The sequence below is a fragment of the Myodes glareolus genome, chromosome 23, assembly GCF_982192425.1.
Source record: "Myodes glareolus chromosome 23, mMyoGla1.1, whole genome shotgun sequence".
Classification (NCBI taxonomy): domain Eukaryota; kingdom Metazoa; phylum Chordata; class Mammalia; order Rodentia; family Cricetidae; genus Myodes; species Myodes glareolus.
Genome location: NC_142048.1, coordinates 33157237 through 33166710, shown reverse-complemented (window position 1 = coordinate 33166710; position 9474 = coordinate 33157237). Strand labels below are relative to the sequence as shown.

Sequence of the window (9474 nt, the reverse complement as noted above, 5' to 3'; positions counted from 1 at the left end):
GAGAATGGAGAGTTCGTTTTCTGCTTTAAATTTTTAGGTGTCTATGTGTTGGGGGTGGAGGTAGGTATGTAACTTTTAGGAGCTGTGGAGCTGTGTAGTATGAGGGGGCCTGCTTGTTGGGGTTTCTGTCCCGCCCAGTACCCCACAACCGGCAAGCCCCAATAAAAACCACGCACAGGACTCCATAAGATTATAAACTGATTGGTTCATTAGCTCAGGCTTCTTATTAGCTATTATGACTTATATTAACCCATTATTCTGATCTATTTTAGCCATACGGCTTGGTACTTTTTCAGTTGTCAGCTCACATGCTGCTGCTTCAGTGATCTGCGCAGGAGTAACAGAGGAAGCTTCCTGCTTTCCAGAATTCTCTTGTTCTCATTGCATCACCTCTACTTCCTGTCTGGTATTTCCGCCTATACTTCCTGCCTGGCCAGTCAGCATTTTATTAAAATACATGATTGACAGAATACAGATAATTCTCCCGCACCACTTTCCTCTTTCTTTTTTTTTTTTTAACAAAGGAAAATACCATAGTCCATTTGTTGGGAATGTGGGCGTAGTATTTCAGGCTACTTCCTGCTGGTTGGGGGCGGTGATAATCTTATGGGGACGGTGATAATCTTATGGGGACCTAAAGAAAATTTAGAGTTATAATCAAGTCTTGACTGACGTATCCTGTGAGTTTTGATCATCTCAGGCAGCAGTCTTGAATCTGTTCTGGATGTAGAACTCAGACATCTGGGCCATCTGTTCCTGTCGGAGATTTCTCAGGTGGCCTTCCTTGTTCAAAGCTGATTTTTCTTAACTCAGAATGAATCCATAGCCTCTCATTTTCTGTGGAAACAAAAGCAAAATCTCTTCTCCAAAGTAATACACTTTTTGACTTCAGTTTTGAAGCCAAGGTATTTTCAAAATACCTATCTTGGGTTAGTTCTCAGCATTTATAGACAAAAGTCTTTTAGCAGCTGTTGCTTCTTCCTCAGCATTCAAACAATCCAAAGAGAGCATAATAGCATACAGTATCAAGATTCTCTGTATATTTTCCTTCTTTGTGTGGCTTTACTTTAACCTCTATTTCTTTTATTTTTACTTTTACTTTTAGATACAGGTTCTCTGTATATCTTTGTCCTGGAATAACTCTGTAGACCAGGCTGTCCTTGAACTCACAGAGATCCCTCTGTCTCTGCCTCCCCAGTGCTGGGATTAAAGGCATGTGCTACCACACCTTGAAGTCACAGAGGTCAATGTACCTCTACCCCTTGAAGTCACAGAGGTCAATGTACCTCTGCCTCCCAGGCATTGGGATTAAAGGTGTGTACCACCAAACCCAACTTCTCCCTTTCTTTCTTCTTAACTTTAAGAACTTTAACTTTTAGCCTGCATATATTTTTAACACACTGTAAACCATTTAGAGGTGTTTTTTTTTCCTTTGAATTTCTCTTTACTGTATATCTCTCTTTTTCTGACTACATGAGTGTTTAAGGAGAGAATGAAAGCCATGTTTGCAGAGGGCATCTTGAGAGCAGGGGACACTCTGTGAGATGTGCTAGCGTTGCAAGGGTGATGGGTCCACACGTTGGAAGGTCTTGGGTGTGTTTACTTTCGTGTTATTCTGCGGCCTCTTTTCACGGTGGTCATTCGTGTCCTGGCCTCTGGCTCATTCTCAGCCTGGAGAAGAAGGGCCGAGTGTACTTAGTTGACTGGCAGACCCTCGGCCATGGATGGAGTAGAGTGCATTCACACCTTCGGTGCCGGTAGGCTCTAGTCCTGATGCTCTTCCAGAGCCAACGCATCCCCGCCAATTGGGATACATTAGCAAAGCATTTTCTTGCAACCCCCGCCCTCACTGAGGTTCTCCAGTGCCGGCCCATTCTGTCCTACATAAACAGGCATTTCAGTCAAATGCTTTCTTCACTTGAAGCTCCAAATGCCACCTCGGTCCTTGATCTCTCGGGTCCCACCCCAGTGCTTTAACTATAGCTTCCCACACGGGTTACTACTGCTCACCCCACATCCCACTTCCTGACCCCATGACAGCCCTTGGAGTAGAACCTTCCTATCCTCCAAAGCCCACCGTTCTTTTCTCTCTCATCTTAAATTTCCCAGATTTCCAAGACGTCCGTGGCTTTCTCATGGGTGACAACAATGACATGTTTAACCAGAAGGCAGAGCTCACCAACCAGGTCGGAAGAGGATATGACTTGGGAAGCTGTAGAACTCATGGGTGTGCAGAGGGCAGTAGAGGAGTGGGGGCTGGGATGGAGGGAGGACGTGGGGGGGGGGGGCAGGCGGTGTAAACAGTCCCGAGACTGAATGTAGGTCAGAGGTCCTGGAGCCTCAAAGTGCTGCAGTATGGAAGGCTCTGAATTTACCCTCGAAAACTTGACTTTAGTCTATTGACCTGCTACATCACCTTTGGTAAAATGCTACCATTTTGAACACTGGTTCTTTTCAAGTAAAATCCAAAGGGCTGTAATAGATGTCCTCTTATGATCCCCTTCAGTCTTTAAGTCTGTGCTCTTGAGCATCCTTCTTCTGCCCCAGGGTCCCCAGTTCACTTTCTCCCAGGAGGACTTCCTGATGGCCATTCTGCCATTCCTCGTGGAAACTGACACCATGGTCTTCATTTTCAACCTGGATGGTGAAAGAGAAGATGGGACCAGTGGACTGAAAGCAGCAGCGGTTTAGAGGGGCTGCCACTTTGAGTCTCAGGGTGCCTTGTCAGAGGGAGGGTGTCTTAGTTAGAGTTGCTATTGTGATAAACACCATGACCAAAACCAACTTGGATGGGGAAGGTTTTTTGTTTTTGTTTTTTTAGCCTTACAGTTTATAAGTTTATCACTGAGGGAAGGCAGGGCAGGATCCCAGAGACCAGACCCAGAGCAGAATCCACGGATGAGTGCTACTTACTGTCTGCTCCTCATGACTTACCCAGTCTGATTTCTTCTTGCCCTCAGGACCACCAGCTCAGGGATAGCACCATCCATAGTGAGCTGGGCCCATCAATAATCAATCAAGAAAATGTGCCACAGGCTTGCCCGCAGGCCATTCTGGTGGGGGCACTTTCTCAGTAGAAGTTCCCTTTTTGCCAAATGATTCCATCTTGGGTCAGGTTGACATAAAACAGAGGGGCAGAGGGAGTGTCCTGGCAGGCCCCAGAGTGGCAGGAAGAACAGCCTCATGGGTCATCCTTTTAACTTGGATGCCTCCTGTCCCATCCAGATAACCTCACAGAGGTTCAGGCATTGGTGGAGCAGGTGAGAGAGAAGACCACGAACATCCAGGCCCTGGTGCACGGCACCGTGGGGCAGTCCTTGCCGGAGAGTGTCCAGCACTGGGGAGAAGAACTGGGTGTGATACAGCCCAGGCTTTCTAGAACACAGCACCCCTGTTTATCTCTTTCCCCTCAGGCCCCTCTAAAGAGGCTGTTTCCCTCCGTCATCATCATCACATGGCCACTTTTTTCTTTGAATATGAAGAAAGCTACGTCCAGGTAGGCGAGGATGAGAAGGCAATGCTTGCAGGAGAGGAGCCCCCCACACACACAAAAAAACCCTCAAAGCTAGATGGGAAAAAGCCTGAATATCTGTTTGTCTTCTTTCCTCCCCAAACTGGGAAAATTCTCAAATTATCAGGTCTCTAAACAGAGTTGCCAAGGCAACGGGGTTCATTTCTTCCCAGGAACCTACAGAAAGGGCGAGACAGGCCACCAATCACCACGCGCTCATTTGTTCTCTGGGACAGGTTAATTGTTGATACTGAAGTCGTTATCACCACCCTAAAGCGTCTAAGGCTCTTTCTTTTGCACAGCACCCTACGCTGAACAAAATACAGCTCTGACTACGATGGAGCCCTTGTGCAATAGTAAAATTATCATCAGGAGACACACCGAGAGGCATCATAGACATCGTAAGACGTTTGTGTGCATTTTGCAGTTTGGTTTGGGGCGGGCACCAGGAAATCTGGATGCCAGTTCAGCTCTACTGTGTGTCCCAAGAGAGAAGACAAATTTATTTCTCTGGGCTTAACTTTTCTCACAGTTGACCTTACATGGGTCAGAACCAGCGCCCTGAAGCGAAACCATGAAGGCTCTTTCCTTTATTTGGATACTTTCCTATGCCAGGCTGAGGATGAGTATCAAAGTCCAGCAATCAAAAGCCCCCTTTGGTTTACCTAATTAACATGCCCAGTCAAAATATCCCACTATGTCCTAACCCACCCTAACACAGACTTTCCCTTTTCCTCCTCTTAAAACTTACACCTGCAAGGTCAAACAGGTGTTTGGATGTGGCTTGGGCCTAATCTGGGGTCCCGGAGGAAGACCCTACTGTCCAGTCTCCTTCAAAGAGCACTTGTCTGCTCTTCCAGAGGACCCAGGTTCATTGGCAGCACCCACATGGCAGATAACAACTGTCAGCCCCAGTTACAGAGGATCGGATGCCCTCTGCTGGCCCCCGAGTACACGGCATGCATGTGGTACACGGCATACATGTGGTACACGGCATACATGTGGTACACAGACACACATACCATCAAAGTACCCATACATGTTAAAAATACAAGTAAAAAAAAATAAAGTAGACTGTTATACCTGAAAATTGCAAGGAGAAAGGCCAAATCCACGATTATCTAATTAAAGCAAACTTTAATAAATATTGGCCAGAAAGATGGACACTGGCCAGGTCCATAACCAGGATTCCCAGAGAATGGTGCTGAATTAGGTTAATCAGGTGCTCAAAAAGACAAAATCCACAAGGCTACTTCATCCAATCAGGGGCAAGAACACATCCTGAGCACTTCCTGCAGGTGTACCTCCTGCCGGCCTTGTGATCAAGCACATCCTGTCCAGTTGGGGCAACCAGTTTTGTTTACTGAAGTGAAAACACTTGGCTTAATATATTGCATGAACAACAGCCCCCAGCATTCTAGAAAGTTATCTGTCCTTGGGCAAGTGAAGCTTACAGGTTAGCATTAGCTCTCTCAATAACATGATCAAAGACAAAAAAGATTATTAAACACTGTTTTCGTCAAACAAATGATCTATCCAGTGTCGGGTTTTTTTTTCTTTTTCTTTTTCCGTGATATTTATTGAGCTCTCCATTTTTCTCCGCTCCCCTCCCCCAAGGTCCCCATGCTCCCAATTTACTTAGGAGATCTTGTCTTTTTCTACTTTCTACTTCCCATGTAGATTAGATCTCTGTAAGTCTCTCTTAGTGTCCATATTGTTGTCTAAGTTCTCTGGGATTGTGGTTTGTAGGTTGGCTTTCTTTGCTTTATGTACTATGAGTGAGTACATGTGATAATTGTCTTTCTGTGTCTGGGTTACTTCACTCAAAGCAATGTTTTCTAGCTCCATCCATTTTCCTGCAAAATTCAAGCTGTCGTTAATTTTTCTGCTGTATATAGTACTCCATTGTATAAATGTACCATTTTTTTTTTATTCATTCTTCGATTGAGGGGCATTTAGGTTGTTTCCAGGTTCTGGCTATGACAAACAAAGCTACTATTAACATAATTGAGCACATGTCCTTGTGGCACGATTGAGCATTGTTTGGATATATACCTAAAAGTGGTATTATTGGGTCTTGAGGAAGGTTGTTTTCTAATTTTCTGAGAAATCGCCACACTGACATCCAAAGGGGTTATACCAGCTTGCATTCCCACCAGCAATGCAGAAGTGTTCCCTTTTCCCCACAACCTCTCCAGCATAAGTTGTCATCAGTGTTTTTGATCTTGGCCATTCTTACAGGTGTAAGATGGAATCTCAGAGTTGTTTTGATTTGCATTTCTCTGATGACTAAGGATGTTGAACATTTCCTTAAGTGTCTTTCGGCCATTTTAGATTCCTCTGTGGAGAGTTCTCTGTTTAGGTCTGTACTCAATTTTTTTTATTGGATTATGTGATCTTTTGGTGTCCAATTTCTTGAATTCTTTGTATATTTTGGAGATCAGACCTCTGTCTGATGTGGGGTTAGTGAAGATCTCTTCCCATTCTTTAGGCTGTTGTTTTGTCTTGTTGACCGTGTTGTTTGCTTTACGGAAGCTTTTCAGTTTCAGGAGGTCCCATTTATTAATTGTTTCTCTCAATGTCTGTGCTGCTGGGATTATATTTAGGAAGTGGTTCCCTGTCCCAGTGCATTCAAGTGTACTTCCCATTTTCTCTTCTATAAGGTTCAGTGTGGCTGCATTTATGTTGAGGTCTTTGATCCATTTGGACTTGAGTTTTGTGCATGGTGATAGATATGGGTCTATTTTCATTTTTCTACATGTTGATATTCAGTTATGCCAGCACCACTTGTTAAATATGCTTTCTTTTTTCCATTTGATATTTTTTGCTTCTTTAACAAATATTAGGTGTTCGAAGATGTGTGGATTGATATCCGGGTCTTCTATTCGGTTCCATTGGTCCTCCTGTCTGTTCTTACGCCAGTATCAGGCTGTTTTCAGTACTGTAGCTTCGTTTTTTTAAATTTTATTTATTCATATTTTAATGATGAGTACATCATTAAATGTCATACAATGTTAGAAGAGGGCATCAGATTATGAGCCACTACGTAGTTGCTGGGAATTGAACTCTGGACCTTGGAAGAGCAGCCAGTGCTCTTCCCCTGGGCCATCTCTTCAGCCACGAGGTGGCTGCTGCCTTAGCCCAGGTTTTCTGTGTTATAATACGGCTCTCTCACCCGGCTTCTCTCCCAGCCCCTAATTCCCACACTCCCGTGTGTCTGTATTTCAGAAGTTCCAGCGTGAACTAAGCACCAAGTGGGTGTTGAATATAGTGAGTACCGGGGCCCACGTGCTGCTGGGGAAGATCCTAGAGAACCACATGCTGGACCTCCGCATCGCCAACTCCAAGCTCTTTTGGAGGGCACTGGCCATGTTGCAGGTGGGAGTGTGACAGGAACCTAGACTGCCGCAGAAGGTGGTTTTTGCAGTGTTGCGGAGGGGTGTGTGCTAGGTTTTCACAGGCGTGTCTTTCTTGGGAGTATCCTCCAGTTGGCCTTGCATGCACACAACGTGCCTGAGTGTGAAACTGTAACTCCCAGTCGGCAGTCTTTAGGTTTTAAGGATGCAATAGAAACCCAACTGGTAGTAGGGCGCTGGTGGTGCACGCCTTTAATCCCAGCACTCAGGAGGCAGAGACAGGCGGTGTCTGTGAGTTCGAGGCCAACCTGGTCTACAAAAGTGAGTTCCAGGATAGTTCATGTAATTGAACAGTTCTAAGACAGTAACCTCGGTGGGAAGCAGTCTTTCTGTTCCTCATGACACCGCCAGCGTCTGGTGGAGGGCTCTTGTTGGCTTGCCTTGGGTCATGTGCACAACTTTGAACCAATCACTGTCCTCCAGGGAAAAAAGGTGCCTGCTCATCTGCTTTGTGGGTACTTTCAAAAAGCTGGTAGGGCAGGATGGCTTGATTATATCTACTGTCTCAGAATGGAGACCAGCAGCTATCCAGGAAAAGAAAGGGGCTAATGCCCAGATGGAGAGAGGATGGATGCTCGGCAGAGAGCATGATGGACGGCCTTGAAGGTTGCTATCCTTTATCATCCATCTATGGGGTTGTTGGATCACAGTTGTAACTCTCACCAACTTCCCATTCATCATGGGCCAGTGATGGTCCACCATCAACTCCTTAACCCAGTTTTCCTTTATACCTTGTGGTTATGGGATTGCCAGGAGGGATAAACTCTCCACAGTGTCTTCAGCCAGTCTTCAGGATCCTAGCTGTCCTGCCCCCCTTCTCCGATTGCTTTCTTCTGTGACACTATTCTCAGTTCTCCTTGCCCTCTACCCCAACACTGACCTTACTACTACTCCCACAGCGGTTCTCTGGACAATCCAAGGCTCGCTGCATCGAGAGCCTCCTCCAAGCAATCCATTTTCCTCAACCACTGTCAGATGATGTCCAGGCTGCTCCCATCTCCCATCACGTCCAGGTTGCCCACGAGAAGGAAAAGGTATCCTTTCCCCCTTGCTGGTCGTTCCACAAACACTTTCTTCTCCTTTCTTTCCTTCTTTCTTTCTTTCTTATATTTATTTATTTTAATTTTTATTTTTCCATTCAATTATTTACACTTCCTTCCCTCCTCCCAATCCCCTCCCGCTCCTCCACACTCCCTCCTCCCTCTCCCACCCTGCTTGAGAGAGGGCTGGGAACCCTGCCTGTGGGAAGTCCAAGGCCCTCCCCCCTACATCCAGGCCTAGGGAGCTGTGCATCCATATAGACTAGGGTCCCAAAAAAAACAGAACATGCCGTAAAAACAAGTCCCAGTGCCTTTATCAATGGCCTCTCAGTCAGCCCCCATTGTCAGTCACAATCAGAGAGTCCGGTTTGATCACATGCTCATTCAGACCCGGTTCAGCTGTCCACAAACACTTTCTGAGGATCTTAAACATCTTAGGAACTTGGTGTGACTCTAGATTTACAAAGCTCAGAGATCCGTGCCACGTGGAGCTCCCATCTGGAGGGGTAGGTGGATGGGGGTGGGGGTGGGATGAGGAGACATAACAGTGGCAGAAATTATAGAGGCAAAAAGGATACCAACAAAATGGCTTCTGTTCTACCTTGAAGGGGCATCAAGAAGGACTAAGAGAAGGGTCTTGGCACAGGAATTTTCCTGCTTAAGTGAAGGTTTTTCTCTGTTTTTGCCCACTTCCTATTCTTTTTTTGGGGTTTTTGTTTGTTTGTTTTTGGTTTTTTGAGACAGGGCTTCTCTGTAGCTTTGGAGCCTGTCCTGGCACTTGCTATGTAGACCAGGCTGGCCTCCAACTCAGAGATCCACCTGCCTCTGCTTCCCAAGTGCTGAGATTAAAGGCATGTGCCACCTTCCTATTCTTTCACCCAACCAAACTCCTGTGCCCAATTCTTTGCCCCCTCCAGGGTTCCTTCTCAAATGACCTTACCTTTTCTCCAACTCGCCCTGCTCCTTCCCACAGGTGATCCCCACAGCCTTGCTGAGCCTTTTACAACGCTGCTCCATCACAGAGACCAAGGCACGCCTGGCCGCAGCTCCTTGGGGCTGCAAGGTTGTCAGGAGCGCCCTCTCTGGGCCGGGTCAGAAGCGCACCACCCGAACCCTTGGGGACCCAACAGCCTATAGTGCAGTAAATTGATGTTTCTGGGACCGTGAAGGGGCAGAGCCTTGGTCCAGTCCCACGAAGACTTGTGCCAGAGATACACTTGGTGGTGGGACAAACCCAATTTTGGGGGGTGGGGGTGGGGCATTAACAGCCCGGGACCGGGGAAGAGCCACTGGCATCTTCTAATCTCAGAAATAAAACTGATTGTCTTGTTTTGGAACCTAATCTTGCCAAAAGTCAGTTATCAGACACAAACAAGAAAATGGTGGCACCAGGTAATTCCAGGCAAGGAGAAGCTGTGTTTCAGATATTATCCACTAGAGAAAGACAATCCCGAGGTCCTTCTGACTAGAGTGAATGCCATACCCGCTTAGAGACCAGAGAGCAGAG

The 9474-nt window shown here is 46.3% G+C and overlaps 1 protein-coding gene across 1 annotated transcript; it reads left to right on the top strand.

Annotated features, from left to right (window-relative positions):
- Positions 1-1720: 1720 nt before the first annotated feature.
- Positions 1721-9117, top strand: LOC148118336 (glucokinase regulatory protein-like). The gene is made up of 8 exons (XM_087900958.1): positions 1721-1757; positions 2110-2186; positions 2548-2644; positions 3226-3496; positions 3939-3942; positions 6740-6889; positions 7827-7961; positions 8941-9117. The coding sequence occupies exons 1-8, from the start codon at positions 1721-1723 to the stop codon at positions 9115-9117; spliced, it is 948 nt and encodes a 315-aa protein (XP_087757084.1).
- Positions 9118-9474: the final 357 nt, after the last annotated feature.

Excerpts from the sequence above, each read along its gene's own strand:
- LOC148118336 (XM_087900958.1), top strand. The coding sequence starts at position 1,721 with ATGGATGGAGTAGAGTGCATTCACACCTTCGGTGCCG. Across the intron at positions 2,645-3,225 it reads CTTCATTTTCAACCTGGATG|ATAACCTCACAGAGGTTCAG; the intron begins GTGAAAGAGAAG and ends TGTCCCATCCAG. Across the intron at positions 6,890-7,826 it reads GGGCACTGGCCATGTTGCAG|CGGTTCTCTGGACAATCCAA; the intron begins GTGGGAGTGTGA and ends CTACTCCCACAG.